The sequence below is a fragment of the Cetorhinus maximus genome, chromosome 23 (genome assembly GCF_964194155.1).
Source record: "Cetorhinus maximus chromosome 23, sCetMax3.hap1.1, whole genome shotgun sequence".
Taxonomy (NCBI): Eukaryota; Metazoa; Chordata; class Chondrichthyes; order Lamniformes; family Cetorhinidae; genus Cetorhinus; species Cetorhinus maximus.
Window position 1 is genome coordinate 27983079 of NC_135901.1, and position 19452 is coordinate 28002530.

Here is a 19452-nt window from a genome sequence, read left to right on the forward strand (position 1 = left end):
ATGCTCATCGACAGATCCAGGCTCTCTGCCTCCTGTCCTGGACACAATACACCAGAAAATGCAGTCTGCAAGCCATATATATATATGTATATCTATATGGCTGGACTAAATATGTTTACAACATAATGGATTTACTTCCATTCCCTTCAGTTCCTGCAAGTCAACAATTTGCCCCCAGAATGAGAAAAGAAATGGAAAGGGGGAGAAAAGAAAGTGTTTTACTCACAGATGTTGGACACAGGAGGAAGTTTTAGTCTGAAGCTCATTCTCCAACTTCCGCATTGTGACGTCCACAATGGAACCCTGCCTGAATCAGCCAATTGGAATCACTGCTCCGTGGTGATGTCCTCGGGTTCCAGTCTGTAGGCCAGGTGCGTGGACACGGGAGCCCCGCCCCCACCCATTGTTACCCCTCCACCTCCCCCTCCTCGAGCCAAGGTTTCCAGGCAACCGGCTGACGGCAACTCAAAAACAGAAACAGAAATACCTGGAAAAACTCAGCAGGTCTGGCAACATCGGCAGAGAAGAGCACAGTTGACGTTTCGAGTCTTCATGACCCTTCAACAGAACTAAGTAAAAATAGGAAAGGGGTGAAATATAAGCTGGTTTAAGGGTGGGGGGGTGGGGTTGTTGGGACAAGAAGCCAGTAATAGGTGGAGATAACCAAAAGATGTCACAGACAAAAGGACAAAGAGGTGTTGAAGGTGGTGATATTATCTAAAGGAATGTGCTAATTAAGAGTAGAAAGCAGGACAAACAAGGTACAGATAGCTCTAGTGGGGGTGGGGTGGGGTGAAGGAATACTCAAAAGGCTAAAAGATAGAGATAAACAATGGGTGGAAATACATTTAAAAATAATGGAAATAGGTGGGATAAGAAAAATCTATATAAATTATTGGAAAAAAGAGAGAGGAAGGGGAAGAAACGGAAAGGGGGTGGGGATGGAGGAGAGAGTTCATGATCTAAAATTGTTGAACTAAATATTCAGTCCGGAAGGTTGTAAAGTGCCTAGTCGGAAGATGAGGTGCTGTTCCTCCAGTTTGCTTTGAGCTTCACTGGAACAATTCAGCAAGCCAAGGACAGACATGTGGGCATGAGAGCAGGGTGGAGTGTTGAAATGGCAAGCGACAGGGAGGTCTGGGTAATGCTTGCGGACAGACCGAAGGTGTTCTGCAAAGCGGTCACCCAGTCTGCGTTTGGTCTCTCCAATGTAGAGGAAACCACATTGGGAGCAACGAATGCATTAGACTAAGTTGAGGGAAGTGCAAGTGAAATGCTGCTTCACTTGAAAGGAGTGTTTGTCCAACATCTGTGAGTAAAACACTTTCTTTTCTCCCCCTTTCCATTTCTTTTCTCATTCTGGGGGCAAATTGTTGACTTGCAGGAACTGAAGGGAAAGGAAGTGAATCCAGGGAGGGTGCAGATTCTGGAAAGGTTGGCCCAGGTCTCTCTCTCTCTCTCTCTTAAAGACATTGACATCCTTTGCTCCCTCAGCATGACACATTTATTTGTCTGGCGAAAAGGATGGTCTCTTTCCTAATGTTAACAATTAAAGGGGTGGTTTTCCCAAGAGATGGCTGACATTTAAGGGGACAGTAAATTAACATAGAACAGAGATATTTCTAGTGTTGTTTACTGGTACTTATTAGATATATAATTTATGGTTCTGTAATAAAGTTGACATATTATTTCTAGTGCTGTAATATAGCATTGTATCTACGTTATATATTTCCAGTCATAGTCATTAGAGCACAGAAGGAGTCCATTCAGTAACTCGAGTCCATGCTAACTCTCTGTGGAGCAATCCAGTCAGTCCCATACCCCCTCTATATCCCCGTTCCTCTGCAAGTTTATTTCCTTCAAGTGTCCATCCAATTTCATTTTGAAATAATTGATTGTCTCCACTTCCACCACTGTCAGTAAATACAGTTATAGAAAGATTCTCAAATCTTTGGACAAGCAGACGTGAGCACCTTCAGGAGAATTGGGAGGATGGACATGAGGTACAACAGAGTGACAATGGAGTGAGAGTTTGTGGGAGACGGAGATTTACAGCTTTTAGGGAACGAGAGAGGAAAGGATGTTCCATAGAAACTAGACTTGTCTGTTCTGAATTACTATGCTGTACTGTCAGTGATAACTTTTGTGAACTCCTTTCACAGGATATTAGAAGCGGAGCATTTGCAGACAGAAATCTGAAATCCAAACATCATGCCAAGCACTGCCAGAATCACTCAATTCATCATAATATGAATATCCTCGGCCTTTGAATCTAGAAGGAGAAATGTTTGCCGGTTCTGTCTGCTTCAAAATGTTTCAAACATCAGAGGGACCGGAAAGGACCTGAGACACATACACCGGAGTGAGAGTGTTTCCAATGCACTGATTGTGGCAAGAGCTTTAACTAGTTACACAGCCTGAAAGCATCGAACCTCGAAAGACAGAAGGATACGTGCACCATGGAGAAACTGTGGAAATGTGGGGACTGTGGGAAGGGATTCCTGACCCCATCTGCATTGGAAACTCATTGATGCAGTCACACTGGGGAGAGGCCATTCACCTGCTCTGAGTGTGGGAAGGGATTCATTCAGTCAACCTACCTGCGGACACACCAGCGAGTTCACACCAGGGAGAAGCCGTTCACCTGCTCTGAGTATAGGAAGGGATTCACTCAGTCATCCGACCTGCTGGTACACCAGCGATTTCACAGTGGGGAAAGACCATTCACCCGTTCTGAGTGTGAGAAGGAATTCACTGCTTCATCCCACCTGAAGACACACCAGCGAGTTCACACCAGAGAGAGACCATACAGCTGCTCAGTGTGTGGTAAGGGATTCAGTCATACTTCTGCCCTGCTGAGGCACTGGCGAGTTCACACCAGGGAGAAGCCGTTCACCTGCTCCGAGTGTGGGAAGGGTCTTAGTGATTCATCCGCCCTGCTGAGGCACCAGCAAGCTCACAGTGGGGAGAGGCCATTCACCTGCTCTGAGTGTGGGAAGGGATTCACCGACTTATCCATGCTGCAGATCCACCTGCGAGTTCACACGGGAGAGAAGCCATTCACCTGCTCCGAGCGTGGGAAGGGATTCATTCAGTCAACCTCCCTGCGGACACACCAGCGAGTTCACACCAGGGAGAAGTCGTTCACCTGCTCTGAGTGTGGGAAGGGATTCACTCAGTTATCCCACCTGCAGAGGCACCAGCGAGTTCACAGTGGGGAGAGACCTTTCACTTGCTCTGTGTGTGGGAAGGGATTTACTCAGTTATCCAGCCTGCTGACACACCATGTCACTCACACAAATGAGAGACCTTTTAAATGCTCTGACTGTGGGAGTTGTTTCAAAAGCTCTCAGGTACTGATGGCCCACCAGCGCATTCACACTGGGGAGAGGCCCTTCACGTGCTCCATGTGTGGGATGGGATTCACTACGTCATCCCACCTGCTGAGACACCAGCGAGTTCACAATTGATTACAGGAGTTTGATTCTGCTGTTATTGCTGCTGTTAATCACATCCAGGACTGAACCATGTTCATTCTGACAGTTGGTGAAGTGGGAGGGTCGGAGGGTTTCTTTCTGCTGGGCTGGCCGGTCTCACAACTTTGATTCCAATGGGCTGATGCTCTTTGAGCCTGGGTGTACACATTTCCACTGAAATGGTCCACAAAAGCTGATGAAGGACCTTTATTTCATCCTGGACAGTAAATGGTGTCTTCCCTAACAATGCAGGTAGATCTAAAATAAATACATTTGTCTCTGTTCCATTGAGTCCACAGCACAGGGCCAGGCCAGTCGCCTCAATCAGTCTCTGTCAGTATTTATGCTCCACATGAGCCTCCAACCACCCCTCTTCATCTCCCCCAACCAGCATATCCTTCTCTTCATTTCTAGCTTCCCCTTAAATGTATTCATGATATTCACCTCAACCGCTCGCTGTGGTAGCGAGTTCCACATTCTCACCACTCACTGGGTAAAGAGGTTTCTCATGAAATCCCTATTGGATTATTGGTCCCCTTCATCATCTTAAAGACTTCCACCAGGTCACCCTTCAGTCTTCTCTTTTCTTGAGAAAAGCAGCCCCAGCCTTTCCTGAGGGTCAAATGCTCTCACTCCTGGTATTATTCTTGTGAATCTTTGTTGCCCCTTCTCCAGTGCCTCCATTTCATCTGTCTAAATGGAGATCACAGATGTTGACAGTACTCCCACTGTAGTCTAACCATGGTTCGAAACAAGTTGAACATAACCTCCCTGCTTTTCAATTCTGTCCCTCTAGAATGGAACCCGATATCTAGGCCTCACACTTTTGGAAAGATGTGAAGTTCGAGGGGGTGCAGAGGAGATTTATGAGAGTGATACCACGGATGAAAGGACCTGGAGGCAGATTCATTCATGTTTTTCCACAGAGAACTGGATAATTATCTGAAGAGAAGAAATTGGCAGGGTGATAGGGAAAGGCAGGGGAGTGGCTTTGGTTGAGTTGTTGTTGCAGAGAGCTGGCACAGACACAATGGGCTGAATGGCCTCCTTCAGTGTTGGAACCATTCCATGATTCTAGAACACCAGCTCGCTGATTCTATTCCATACGGCATGACGGTGGCTAGCACTCTCGCCTCTGAGTCAGGAGGTGTGGAGTTCGAATCCCCACTCCAGAGACTCGAGCCCCCATAATCCAGCGCCCACACTGCCGGTGCCAGTACTGAGGGAGAACCGTCCTGTCGGAGGGACCATCTTTCGAGTGAGACATTAACCCGAGGGTCCCGCCTGCCCTCTCAGGTAGATGTACAAGACTGAATGGTCATAATTGGAAGGAGAGCAGGAGTGGGAGTGTCCTGGGGACTGATATTTATCCCTTAAACAATATCAGTAAAAATTGATGATCTGGTCATCATCACATTGCTGTCTGTGGGATCTTGCTCTGCACAAATTGGGTTCCACGTTTCCTGCAGTGACAACACTTCAGAAAGAGCTTCTGTGGCAGTGAAACACACATTGAGATGCCCTGAGGTGGTGAAAGGCGCTATATAAATGCAGGTTTCATTTTAAACTCACACATTCCTACCCTTACAGGCAGATCGTCCAGCAGGAGCATGAGCCAGCATGAGCCAGCTGACTCGGGGGCAGGAACTCCCAGTGTGGACCGAGGCTGCTTCCCTTCAGAGGCCACTGAATCCATTGTGGGAAGTGGCCATTTAAAGAGGGTGCATTGACTTGCTGGTCTGAGAATCCAGCCCTTTTCCCCCTGTGTAATGCTGGCTGAGAATAGACATTGGGGCTGCTGAAGGTACTGAAAGTACCTCTGCCGCTGAAGATGGGCGGAGGTAATGTTTACATCCCTGTTATTCTGTTTGTAAACAATTTATCTCCCAAACTAATGAACGGAGTTTAACAAAACTCAGCACACGAACAGGATATGGCTCGTGGAAGAACTGATTTGTTTTTGGCGATGATCTGAATCCTGGAATTTTTGAAGGGATTCGTTTGCATTGGGAGATTGTGAGAATTGACTATTTTCTTTTAGATTCTCGGAGTTTGCTTTACTTTGAATGTTGATTGTTTTTGAATGTTGTGGATTGTCTCCGCTGCTGGGGTGGAATGTGTCACAGTTGTCAAAATGTGAGCAGAGTTTTCAGATCAGGTTATTGGATCTGGAGATTGGTTCTGTTAATAAATGTGTTTATTTTTTCTGCTTTGCAGATACAGAGCATACTTTCAGCCCTGTTTGTCTGTCTGTAATACGTCTCAAAAATTAATGGATGGATTTGGATATGATAAGGCCCAAGAAAGAAACTATGACATTTGTTGAAAATGCTGACCAGATCCAGATCCTGGAAGCTTTTGTATTCATACGCAGAGCCCAGTCCTCTGCAGGCAAAAGGAATTTGTCCAGGCATTTCACCTTTTCAATTAAACAAAAGCTTGGGGGACAATTGTTCCCTCGTGCATTCTCCATGGTAACTCCTCAACCAATCTGAGTCCATGTGCCAACCAATCAACACCCTGTTTCTCAGTCAGTGTAAGTTGCTGTTCCCTCTGACATTTGTATTCTTGGCTCTGGCCGGATGACTGCAAGACAGAAAACTTCAACAACATGTCTCTTTTTTGTGTGTTTTAAAAGTCTTTGTTAGCATTGAGAGATTGTGTGAAATAATGCTTTGTTTCCTCACTGACAATTTATTGTAATCAATGATAACAAACTGTCATCAAAAAACTCACATATATTTGCACTAGCAAATTTTTAATTTTAGTGGTAAATGTTCTTGATCTGGATCATTTTTCAGATCCAAAGATCAATTCTATACATGTAGTTAAAAATTCTGTTTAAAAACTCACACAAACGATCGTTTCTGCTCCCTGCACAATGATAAAGCAATGTGCAGCCATCAGCTAATCCCACACTCCCAATGAAGTCTATAGTCTGGTGTCAGCTGATTGTGGAATCACAAACATGCTGATGTCATCTTATGACATCAATACAATAGAATGTGATGACATCAGCGGATTGCGCAATCCCAATGGAATGCGATGATATCAGCTTGATCTTAGACATAAGCTGTGTGATGGGAAATGTACAGAGCTGGACCAGTTTTCTTCAATAGAGAAACTCTGCTGCCCGTCTCCCAACTCACACTCAGTCCCGTTCACCTATCACCCTCTGTACTCACTGACTGACATTGGCTCCCACTCAAGCAATGCCTCAATTTTAAAATTCTCACCGGGCCCGGTTTACCTCGTAAAGGTGAATGGGATTTTTATTGAGCTAAATTCGGGCCCATTCTTTTCAAATCCCTCCACGGCCTCCTTTTATTCAAATCACCATGTGGTCACACACTCGCAATCTCCCCCTCTCTTTCATCTTCTCCATCCTTACAACCCTCCGGGATATCCATGCTCCACTAATTCTGGCCTCTTCAGTATCCCCAGTTTCAATTGCACAACCACTGGGGGCCGTGTCTTCAGCTGCCTGGGCCCCACGTTCTGGAATTCCCTCCCTAAACCTCTCTGCCCCTCGATCTTTTTCGCTCTTTTAGGACACTCCTTAAAACCTACCTCTCTGACCAAGCTACTATTGATCTGAGCTAAGTGGCTCGGTGTCAGATTTGATTTGATAATCGCTCCTGTGAAGCTCCCTGGGATGTTTAAAGGAGCTATATAAATGCAGGTTGTTTTTGTTGTGGTGTTTGAATTATTTTCAGGGGACGCCGCTATTGTTAAGCAGTCAAACGCTTTCTTGCTGCGTCCAAAGAGAGCTACAGGAAGGCTGTTGACTATAATCGGCCATGCAAGGCTTTGTTCCATGTTTAAATATACAGAGGAGTGGAGACATTGTTATATCGGTCACTCAGAGCTGAACAGAAACCTGTCTCTTTAAATACATATACAGGGAAGAGGCTGAAATGAAATCTGTCCCCTTTAATCTGCACAAAAGCAAGAGCCTCAGATTCACAGGCTGGAGAAGTCCATTCGGCCCATCGTGCCCCTGCCATCTCTTTGAAAGGACTCTGATTCATCCAACTGCTCTGCTCTTTCCCCACAGCCCTGCAAATTCTTCCCCTTCAAGTATTTACCCTTTGGAAAGATACCATTGAATCTGCTTTCAGACAGATCAGAACAACTCGCTGTGTCAAAAAATAAAATCACATCTCGCCCTCTGGCTCCTTTGCCAATTACCTTAGAGGGACTCACTTTCTGTTAAAGAGCCTGCCAACCCCTCTCACCCACTTTCCCTCAAATCGAGTCAAGATAAAAAATCAGAAAAATCAAATATTTTTACTGATAAAGGTTGGTAATGAAACAGAACATTGTTAAAAGAAAACAGAAAATTACTTGAGGATCAAAGACAAACAAAGTAAAAGGATGTGCACAATGTTCTTGACCCAAATGGTTTCTCTTTAATTCGTCTGTCCCCTGTTTGCTGCCCTCTTTGTGGAACACCTCCGCTCAGTCCATAAGCATGACCCTGACCTTCCAGTTGCTGCCATTATAATTCACCACCTTGCTCTCATGCTCACATTTCTGTCCTCGGCCTGCTGCAATGTTCCCGAGAAGCACAACACAAGCTGGACGTACAGCACCTCATCCTCTGATGAGGCACTTTACAGCCTTCTGGACTCAACATTGAGTTCAACAACTTCAGACTGTCAACTCTGTCCTGTGTTTTGATTTTTTTTTTGCCAAGTGCCAGTCTGCATCTTGTTTTCATGTTTTTGGTTTCAGACAGAGCTGTCTTTTATTCTGCCATTAACACTTACTCTGGACCAATGCTTTGTTTCTTTACTACATCCATTACCTCTCCCTTTGTCTTTTGTTCCATGATATTTTTGTTATTTAATCTTGCCTGCCTTCTAACCAATCCCTGACTTTCCCTTTTGTTCTACCGGACCCTCCCTCCTTTCTCAACAGCATCAAACCCATCACATTTCTCCCTCTTTGAAATTCTGGACAAGAGTCATATTGGACTCGAAATGTTAACTCTGTTTCTCTCACCAAAGATGCTGCCAGACCTGCTGTTTTTCCAACGCTTTCTGTATTTATTTTAGATCTACCTGTAGTGGTAGGAACAATCACTATTTACTATCCAGGATAAAATAAATGTACTTCATCAGCTTTTGTGGATCATTTCAGTGGAAATGTGCACTCCCAGGCTCAAAGAGCATCAGCCCACTGGAAGCAAAGTCGTGAGACCAGCCAGTCCAGCCAAAAGAAACCCTCTGACCCTCCCACTTCACCAAGTGTCAGAATGAACATGGTTCAGTCCTGGATGTGATTAACAGCAGCAATAACAGCAGAATCCAACCCCTGTAATCATTTGTGAACTCGCTGGTGTGTCAGTAGGTTCGATAACTGAGTGAATCCCTTCCCACACTCAGAGCAGGTGAACGGCCTCTCCCCGGTGTGAACTCGCTGGTGGTTCCGCAGGGTGGATACATCACTGAATCCTTTCCCACACTGCGAGCAGATGTATGGCCTCTCCCCAGTGTGAACTCGCTTATGTGTCACCAGGTTGGAAGAATTATTAAATCTCTTTCCACACCAAGAGCAGGTGAATGGCCTCTCCCCAGTGTGAACTCGCTGGTGTTCCTGCAGGTTGTTTAACTGAGTGAATCTTTTTCCACACAGAGAGCAGGTGAAAGGCCTCTCCCCAGTGTGAACCTGCCGGTGCCTCCGCAGATTGGAATGATTACTGAATCCTTTCCCGCACTCAGAGCAGGTGAACGGCCTCTCTCCAGTGTGAACTCGCTGGTGTTTCAGCAGGTTGAATGACTGAGTGAACCTCTGCCCACATTCAAAGCATGTGAATGGCCTCTCCCCAGTGTGAATGCGTTGATGAATTTTCAGCGTAGATGGGAACTGGAATTCCTTCCCGCAGTCCCCACATTTCCACGGTTTCTCCATGTTCCAGGTGTCCTTTTGTAATTTCCCCAAGTTTAACGGTCTGTTGACACCTCGTCCACACAGAGAACACGTGTGCAGTCTCTCCCGCTGTGAATGGTGCAATGTTTTTTCAGGCTGTTGTAACTGACTAAAGCTCTTCCCACAGTCAGTGCATAGGAATCCTCTCACTTGGGTGTTTCCGCCTCACTTCTTTTCCAGGCAACCCTGATACTTAAAAACTTCAGAAGGAGAGAGAACAGAGAAACATTTGTCCTGCCGGATGCAAAGGCCGATATTCAGGTCCTGATGAATTGAGTGACTTGTCACATCTCAACATGACGTTTGGTTTGAGATTTCTGTCTGTAAATCGTCCTCTTCTAATGTCCTGTAAAAGGAATTTTCAAAAGTCATCACTGTTAGTACAGGATAGAAATTAAAAACAGACAATTTTAGTTTCTATGGAACATTCTTACCTCTCTCATTCCCCAAAAGATGTAAATGTCCATCCCACACACTCTCCCTCCATTCTCACTCTGCTTTACCTAATATACTCTCTAAATTCCCCTGAAGCTGCCGATTCATGCTGATTGACAGATTCATGCTGACTGATTCTATACAGAATATATTTATCACACTAAAAACTGAATGCAATATCTGTTACATACAGCATTATATTACTTGATACATGGGGGATGAGAGGAAGGACTTTATTTAGGTAGTGTGTGTGGTCTTGACATGGAACTTACATTCTGTGAGGATGGTGGGAGCAGAGATGATCAAAGATTTGAAAATGAACTTGCAGGGGAACAAGGATATAGAGGGGGAATGGGACGGACTGGATTGCTCTACAGAGAGTCAGCATGGACTCAAGTTGTCGAATGGGCTCCTTCTGTGCTGTATTGACTCTCTGACTGTAAAGATATAATATAGCTACAGTCCTGCACTACAAGACTAGAAATAATAAAAAAGGATCTTTATTTAAGAACCATACCTAATATATCTAATGTCAGCCATATAACAACACTAGGCATATATCTGTCCTATGTTAATTTATTGTCCTTTAAATGTCAGCCATCTCCTGGGGAAACCACCCCTTTAATTGTGAACATTAGGAAAGAGACCATCCTTTTAGCCAGACAAATAAATGTGTCAAGCTGAGGGAGCAAAGGATGTCAATGTCTTTAAGGGAGAGAGAGGGAGAGAGAGACCTGGGCCAACCTTTCCAGAGTCTGCACCTTCCCTGGATTCACTTCCTTTCCCTTCAGTTCCTGCAAGTCAACAATTTCCTCCCCAGAATGAGAAAAGAAATGGAAAGGGGGAGAAAAGAAAGTGTTTTACTCACAAATGTTGGACACAGGAGGACGTTTTAGTTTGTGTGAAGCTCAATCTTCATTCACACAAAGTCCGCGCTCTGATTGGCTGGAGGACCAGAGTCCTTCCGGTCCTCCAAATCTCCTCATTTGTCATCCCCTGTATGAAAGCAATGAGGAAGCGGAGCCCGAGCCCACGTGGGGTTGGGAGAGACTTTGACCGGCAGCCGCGCTGAGCTGTTGTCCAATCCGCAGTATTTTCCTTCTGGAACCAGTGTTATTGCTCCCAATGGGACAGTGTGTTGGGAACGCCCCTCTCAGTCGTTGTGACGTAGAAAACGGGACGCTGCATGAATCAGCCAATAGAAATCACTCTGCTCTGCGGTGACGTCATCGGGTTCCAGTCTGCAGGCCAGGCGCGCGGACAGGGGAGCCCCGCCCCCACTCATAGTTCCCCCTCCCCAACCACCATCTTGAGCCAAGGTTTCCAGGCAACCGGCTGACGGCTACGGCCAGAGCGAGAAGCCAAAACAAAAACAGAATTACCTGGAAAAACTCAGCAGGTCTGGCAGCATCGGCGGAGATGAACAAAGTTGACGTTTCGAGTCTCATTACCCTTCAACAGAACTGAGTAAAAATAAGAGAGGGGTGAAATATAAGCTGGTTTAAGGGGTGGGGGGTGTGGTTGTGGGGACAAGCAAGCAGTGATAGGAGCAGATAACCAAAAGATGTCACAGACAAAAGAACAAAGAGGTCTTGAAGGTGCTGATATTATCTAAAAGAATGTGCTAATTAAGAATGGATAGCAGGACACGCAAGGCACAGATAGCTCTAGTGGGGGTGGGGTGAGATAAGACTAAAAGGGCATTAAAGGTATAGATTTAAAAATAATGGAAATAGGTGGGAAAAGAAAAATCTATGTAAATTATTAGAAAAAACAAAAGGGAAGGGGAAGAAACGGAAAGGGGGTGGGGATGGAGGAGGGAGTTCAAGATCTAAAGTTGTTGAACTCAATATTCAGTCCGGAAGGCTGTAAAGTGCCTAGTCGGAAGATGAGGTGCTGTTCCTCTGGTTTGCGTTGAGCTTCACTGGAACAATGCAGCAAGCCAAGGACAGACATGTGGGCAAGAGAGCAGGGTGGAGTGTTAAAATGGCAAGCGACAGGGAGGTCTGGGTCATTCTTGCAGACAGACCGAAGGTGTTCTGCAAAGCGGTCGCCCAGTCTGCGTTTGGTCTCTCCAATGTAGAGGAGACTGCATTGGGAGCAACGAATACAGTAGACTAAGTTGGGGGAAATGCAAGTGAAATGCTGCTTCACTTGAAAGGAGTGTTTGGGCCCTTGGACGGTGAGCGAGAAGCTGCTTGGAGAACTTGAGAGAGGGGAAGTTGCGCATGTCCAGTGGAGAGCCCGCCCCTTTCGTTCATGGTGAGGGATTGACCAATGGGAAGAGTTGGAGGACTGAAAGGACCCTGGTCCTCCAGCCAATCAGAGCGCGGGCTTTGTGTGAATGAAGATTGAGCCTCACACAAACTAAAACTTCCTCCTGTGTCCAACATCTGTGAGTAAAACACTTTCTTTTCTCCCCCTTTCCATTTCTTTTCTCATTCTGGGGGGAAATTGTTGACTTGCAGGAACTGAAGGGAAAGGAAGTGAATCCAGGGAGGGTGCAGACTCTGGAAAGGTTGGCCCAGGTCTCTCTCTCTCTCTCTTAAAGACATTGACATCCTTTGTTCCCTCAGCTTGACACATTTATTTGTCTGGCTAAAAGGATGGTCTCTTTCCTAATGTTCACCATTAAAGGGGTGATTTCCCCAGGAGATGGCTGACATTTAAGGGGACAGTAAATTAATATAGGACAGAAATATATCTCATGTTGTTATATAGAATGCATTAGATATATTATATATGGTTCTGTATTAAAGTGTTTATTATTATTTCTAGTCTTGTAATATGGTACTAACTACGTGATATATTGCCAGTCATAGAGTCATTATGACACAGAAGGATTCCATTCAGCAACTCAAGTAGATGCCGACTATCTGCAGAGCAGCAGTCATTGCCTCTCTCTTTCCTCTTTCCCCAGCAAGTTTATATCCTTCATTTTCATTTTGAAATCAATGACCCTCTCCACTTCCAACATCTTCATGGGCAGCGAGATCCAGGTCATCACCACTGTCTGTCGAAATTCAGTTATCCCTCACAGCCCCATGTATCTCTAATTATGTAATATGGTTCTGTATTTTACACACATTTTAGTGCAGTACTGTTGGGTGTATTTTAGATACTGCACAGTGAGACTGGAGAGGAGTGTATGTGAGGATGTACAGTTTTTGCGGAACAAGAATGAAACAAGTGCACCATAGAAACTAGAATTGTCTGCTCTGAATTTCTATCCTGTACTGACAGTGATGATTTTTGTAAACTCCCTTTACAGGACATTAGAAGGGGAAGATTTGCAGACATAAACCTGAAACCAAATGTCACATCAAGATCTGACAGAGTCACTCGATTCATGAGACCTGACTATCACTGGATTTTGAATCTGGAAGGAGAAATGTTTCTCTGTTCTGTTTGCTTCAAGAGATTTTAAATATCAGTGTGACTGGAAAAGTACCGACTCACACACAAGTGAAACTGTTGCAATGCACTGACTGTGAAAAGAGCTTTAACCAGTCAAAGCTGAAAAAACAGCCTGAAAAAACACCACACCACTCACAATGAGGAGAGACTGTGCGCATGTTCTGTGGAGGGGGGGGGGCGAGGCTTCAACTAATCATTGAACCTGGAGAGACACAAGGCCACCTGCAGCATGGAAAAACAGTGGAAATGTGGTGACTGTGGAAAGGGATTCAAATACCCTTCACAGCTGGAAATTCATTGGCACGGTCACACTGAGGAGAGGCCGTTCATTTGCTCTGTTTGTAGGAAGGGATTCAGTCGGTTATCATCCTTGGAGTCACACCAACGAGTTCACACCGGGGAGAAGCCGTTCACCTGCTCTGAATGTGGCAAGGGCTTCACTCAGTTATCCCACCTGCAGGGACACCAGCGAGTTCACACCGGGGAGAGACCATTCACCTGTTCCGAGTGTGGGAAGGGATTCACTCAGTCATCCCACCTGCAGCGACACCAAGTTCACAAGTGGTTCCAGGGGTTGGATTCTGCTGTTATTGCTACTGTTAATTACATCCAGAATTGAACCATGTTCATTCTGACAGTTGGTGAAGTGGGAGTGTCGGAGGGTTTCTTTCTGCTGGACTGGCCAGTCTCACGACTTTGCTTCCAGTGGCTGATGCTCTTTGAGCCTGGGAGTGCACATTACCACTGAAATGATCCACAAAAGCTGATGAAAATAGATTTGTTTTATTCTAGATAATAAGTAGTTTTTCCTTACCACTACAGGTAGATCTAAAATAAATACAGACAGTGCAAGAAAAACTCAGCAGGTCTGGCAGCATCTTTGTAGAGAGAAACAGAGTTAACGTTTCCAGTCCAATATGACTCTTCCTGAGAACTTCAGAGAGAGAAATGTGATGGGTTTAATGGTGTGGTGAAAAGGGGGAGGGTCAGGGAGAACAAAAGGGAAGGTCAGGGATTGGTTAGAGGGCGGGCAAGATTAAATAACAAAAATGTCATGGAACAAAAGGGAAAGGGATAGGTAATGGTTGCGGTAAAGAAACAAAGCATTGGTCCAGAGTAAGTGTTAATGGCAGAATAAAGGACAGCTCCGTTTGAAAGAAAAAACTTGAAAACAAGATGCAGACTGGCACTTGGGAAAAAAAATCAAAACAGAGAACAGAGTTGACAGTCTGAAGTTGTTGAACTCAATGTTGAGTCCAGAAGGCTGTAAAATGCCTCATCGGAGGATGAGGCGCTGTTCATCCAGCTTGTGTTGGGGTTCTCAGGAACATTGCAGCAGGCCGAGGACAGAAATGTGAACACGAGAGCAAGGTGGTGAATTATAATGGCAGCAACTGGAAGGTCAGGGTCATGCTTGTGGACTGAGCACAGGTGTTCCACAAAGAGGGCAGCAAACAGGGGACAGATGAATTAAAGAGAAGCCATTTGGGTCCAGAACATTGTGCACATCCTTTTACTCTGTTTGTCTTTGATGCTCAAGTAATTTTCTGTTTTTTTAACCATGTTCTGCTTCATTAATAAACTTTTATCAGTAAAAATATTTGATTTTTCTGAATTTTTCATGATGAGGTTTATGCACTTTAGGGAAAGTGGGTGAGAGGGTTTGGCAGGCTCTTTAACAGAAAGTCAGACCCTCTAAGGTAATTGGCAAAGGAGCCAGAGGGGAGATGAGATTTTATTTTTTGATGCAGCAAGTTGTTCTAATCAGCCTGAAAGCAAATTCAATAATATCTTTCCAAAGGGTAAATACTTGGAAGGGAAGAATTTGCAGGGCTGTGGGGAAAGAGCAGAGCAGTTGGATGAATCAGAGTCCTTTCAAAGAGGTGGCAGGGGCATGATGGGCTGAATGGACTCCTTCTGCAGCCTGTGAATCTGAGCCTCCTGCTTTTGTGCAGGTTAAAAGGGACAGATTTCATTTCAGCCTCTTCCCTATATCTGTATTTAAAGAGACGGGTTTCTGTTCAGCTCTGAGTGACCGACTTAACAATGTCTCCACTCCTCTATATTTAAACATGGAACAAAGCCTTGCATGGCCGATTAGAATCAACAGCCTTCCTGTAGCTCCCACTGGACGCAGCAAGAAAGTGTTTGACTGCTTAACAATAGCAACATCCCCTGAAAATAATTCAAACACCACAACAAAAACAACCTGCATTTATATAGCACCTTTAATGCAGTAAAACTTCCCAGGGAGCTTCACATAAGCGATTATCAAACCAAATCTGACACTGAGCCACATAAAGAGATATTAGGTCAGGTGACACAAAGCTCGGACAAAGAGGCAGGTTTTAAGGGAAGTCTTAAAGGAGGAAAAATAAAATACCTGGAAAAACTCAGCAGGTCTGACAGCATCTGGGAAGAGGAACACAGTTAACGTTTCGAGTCAGTATGACTCTTCAACAGAACTAAGGAAAAATAGAAGAGAGGTGAAATATAAGCTGGTTTAAGGGGTTTTACTTTTATCTTAAAGGAAGAAAGTGAGGTAGGGAGTCGGAGAGGTTTAAGGAGGGAATTCCTGAGCTTGGGACACAAGCAGCTGAAGACACAGCAGCCAATGGTGGAGCGATTAAAATCAGGGATACTCCAGAATGAGAGGAGCACAGATATTTCAGAGGGTTGGAGGGATGGAGGAGATTACAGAGATGGGGAGGGGTGAGATCATGGAGGGATTTGAAAAGAATGGGCCCGATTTTAACTCATTCAAAATCCCATTCACTTTTACAGAGGTAAAATCGGGCTCATCGAGTCTGCACTGACACGTGAGAAACACCTGACCTCCCTACCTAATCCCATTTACCAGCACTTGGCCCATAGCCTTGAATGTTATGACGTGCCAAGTGCTCATCCAGGTACTTTTTACAGGATGTGAGGCAACCCGCCTCCACCATCCTCCCAGGCAGCGCATTCCAGACCGTCACCACCCTCTGGGTAAAAAGGTTTTTCCTCACATCCCCCCTAAACCTCCTGCTCCTCACCTTGAACTTGTGTCCCCTTGTGACTGACCCTTCAACTAAGGGGAACAGCTGCTCCCTATCCACCCTGTCCATGCCCCTCATAATCTTGTACACCTTGATCAGGTCGCCCCTCAGTCTTCTCTGCTCCAACGAAAACAACCCAAGTCTATCCAACCTCTCTTCATAACTTAAATGTTTCATCCCAGGCAACATCCTGGTGAATCTCCTCTGCACCCCCTCCAGTGCAAACACATCCTTCCTATAATGTGGCAACCAGAACTGCACACAGTACTCCAGCTGTGGCCTCACCAAGGTTCTCATCAACTCCAACATGATCTCCCTACTTTTGTAATCTATGCCTTGACTGATAAAGGCAAGTGTCCCATATGCCTTTTTCACCACCCCACTAACATGCCCCTCCGCCTTCAGAGATCTCTGGACACACACGCCAAGGTCCTTTTGTTCCTCAGAAATCCAGGCATTGGTTCGACGGGAGCCAATGTCGGTCAGTGAGCACAGGGGGTGATAGGTGAACGGACTGAGTGTGAATGGGGACACTTTATTTGCAGATTAACAGAGTAAGCACTGTACTTGAATCAATGTTATTAACGGATGGAATTGAATCAAGGGTCAGATTAACGATATCACAATAACCCAGCATCAGCTCAGTCTGCTTAATACAGAACAGGGTTACACCCAGTGTCCAATATTAGAGGCGGCTGTGGCTGTTGGACGCCTAGTTTCACTGTCCAGCTGTCAAGCCCACAGCTTCGGAGAACGAGTCTACCCAGGGTATGTTTCTAAAGCCTCCTCACAACACATTGCCTGGTTAGCTCCCAGCTGAGAGAATTCTTGCTGCGTTTAAGGATGCTCTCTTCCTTCTGGCTTGGTCAGTTGTGGGGGATCTGCCTCCTGGAGGGTTCATGTGTGTGTTCATTGGGCTCCGGTTCCCCGGCCCCACCCCCACTCCCACTCTAATCTCACTGGCTTCCATCCCTCATCGACCCAACCCTGTGCAGAGCGCAGCAAAGACAGGAGCACGGAGTGGAGGTGTCGATCAGCCATGAGATGACTGAGTGGCAGAGGAGGTCCCCTTCCTAATCTTCCCAGGCTGCGTGTTTTAATGGGGACTGGGACCTGTTCTAATGTTTGTCTCTCTCTCTCCTCTCAAAGACTTGATCAGGTTTACATAAAGCTTTCCCATCTCAGATACACATCAGACCCATTTCATCCCCATTTTATTGACCTGATCCAGGCTTGACTTGTTCATTAACTAAACCCCTTCTTACGTTCCAGGTCTGAATAATAAACAGCGGACATGCCAGATTAAACTGGCTTTCCTTTGGGTCCCTCCCAGCTATTGGTTCTCTTACCCAGATATCAAAACAGAATTGGATGGGCACTTGAGGGAAATAAACTTGCAGGGGTACGGTGTTAGGACTGGAGAATGGGACTAACTATACTGTTAAAAAGAGGATCAGCATGGACTTGATGGGTGGAACGGCCTCCTTCTCTGCCCTAATGACTCTATGACTCTCGTTCCGATTCCTGTAGACACCGGTAACTTATTAAATGAAATGAATCCCTACGACACCAATGGAAAGAAAACCCAAAGACAAGATTTCACCTTTTAAAACTTTTACTGTAATAAACCAACTAAAATCAACACAAACATTAATTAACAGGCAATGGATATTTAAAAGAAAAGGGGAAATTTCACTTTAAATAGTCGAAAGAACAAAGATACACCTCAGGTTGTTATAGGCACCCACATTACTTCCTACACACATGTTGCACCCTGGGCAATCTCACAGTCTTTCCAATTGCCCTCCGTATGTCAGATCTCTCACTTTCCACTGAATGGATTTGGCCCTGGAGTCACGTTCACCGGTACCATTATTCTATCCGAGGTCCCCGAATACGGTGAACACCAACAAAGTGCACGTCTGCAAATGCTCTCTCTCTCTCTCGAGTCATGACAGTCCTGATGTCACAGAATCCCCAGAGATTCCCTTCTTCAACCCCTTTAAAAGGTCTGGTTTGCTCTGGCAAAACAAATAGAAGCAAGGGATTTTTTCCAATCCAGAACCCCCTGCTCTCCTTGTCTTCAGCTCTCTGCTCTCTGTCCTTTCCAGCTGTATAACACGCAGGGTATCACAGTCCCTACTCTATCCTGAGAGCCCTGCTTCAACACCAGGTTCTGTTTTGAACTGCTGCTTATTTTCTTGACTGTGTCTGTCATTTGCCTCTGTAACTGAACCTGCTTCAGCAGGGCTCAAACTGTAATTCAATCTGCAATTCGCTGTCTGTTTACTCTTGGCTTCTGAGCTGTTCATCCCCGTAGTGACCGCATGGGTATTTCTTGAAATTAATGACCTCAGAGCCAGGAAATCAATTACTCCTCCTTCAGAAAAATCCCCAGTTTCACTTTGGGTTTAAAGGGGACATTGCCTGAGAAAAAACATCCTTTTCCCAGGTACATGGGAATGTCACATGCTCCCCCACACCACCCCTGAAAAACCTGACTGAGGTAAGGAAGTTTCCACAATCCTTTTCAAACTACAACACATTTTACCAAGATAAAACACTGTAACAACTACCTTTTTACACACTGTGCAGATAATGTTTTCCCTTTGTCACATTTAACAATTAAATATATCACCTTGGCAACACAACAAACTTAACTCGTAACAAAACCAACCAGCAGAGGGAGGGCGGTGTGTGGTAACCAGCAGGAGGTTTCCTTGCCCGTGTTTCACCTGATGCCATGAGACTTCCCAGGGCAACTCCCTCCTGACTGTATACCACTGTGCCGCCACCTCTGCTGGGCCTGTCCTGCAGGAGGGACAGGACATACCCAGGGATGGTGATGGTGGTGTCTGGGACATTATCTGTAAGGTATGATTCCGTGAGGATGACCATGTCAGGCTGTTACTTCACTAGTCTGTAAGACAGCTCTCCCAATTTGGGCTCTAGCCCCCAGATGTAAGGAGGACTTTGCAGGATCGACAGGGCTGGGTTTGCCGTTGTCGTTTCCGGAGCCTCGCTCGATGCCGGGTGGTCCGTCCGGTTTCATTCCTTTTCATTGACTTTTTAGCGGTTTGATACAATTGAGTGACTCACGAGGCCAGAGTCAACCACATTACTGCAGATCTGGAGTCATATTTAGGCCAGAC

General features: G+C 45.5%; 4 protein-coding genes and 1 pseudogene across 6 annotated transcripts in view; 2 read left to right on the plus strand and 3 right to left on the minus strand.

The window, feature by feature from the left end:
- Window positions 1-19452, minus strand: part of LOC144697407 (uncharacterized) — a 456361-nt pseudogene that overhangs the window by 363771 nt on the left and 73138 nt on the right. The gene's annotated exons all lie outside the window — the stretch shown is intronic.
- The window catches only part of LOC144697301 (uncharacterized), a 273518-nt gene that overhangs the window by 232411 nt on the left and 21655 nt on the right, over window positions 1-19452 (minus strand). The window lies entirely within an intron of this gene.
- The window catches only part of LOC144696981 (uncharacterized), a 159756-nt gene that overhangs the window by 9608 nt on the left and 130696 nt on the right, over window positions 1-19452 (plus strand). The gene's annotated exons all lie outside the window — the stretch shown is intronic.
- LOC144697934 (uncharacterized) overlaps window positions 1-19452 on the minus strand; it is a 43969-nt gene that overhangs the window by 4506 nt on the left and 20011 nt on the right. The window contains exon 4 of the mRNA XM_078569894.1: window positions 8814-9479. Coding sequence (XP_078426020.1) covers window positions 8814-9479 — 666 coding nt within the window. The remainder of the gene's footprint in view (window positions 1-8813; window positions 9480-19452) is intronic.
- On the plus strand, window positions 1993-5802 carry LOC144698454 (uncharacterized). Its single transcript, XM_078570395.1, has 3 exons — window positions 1993-2003; window positions 2660-3430; window positions 5694-5802. Exons 1-3 carry the CDS (start codon window positions 1993-1995, stop codon window positions 5800-5802), a joined length of 891 nt encoding a protein of 296 aa, XP_078426521.1.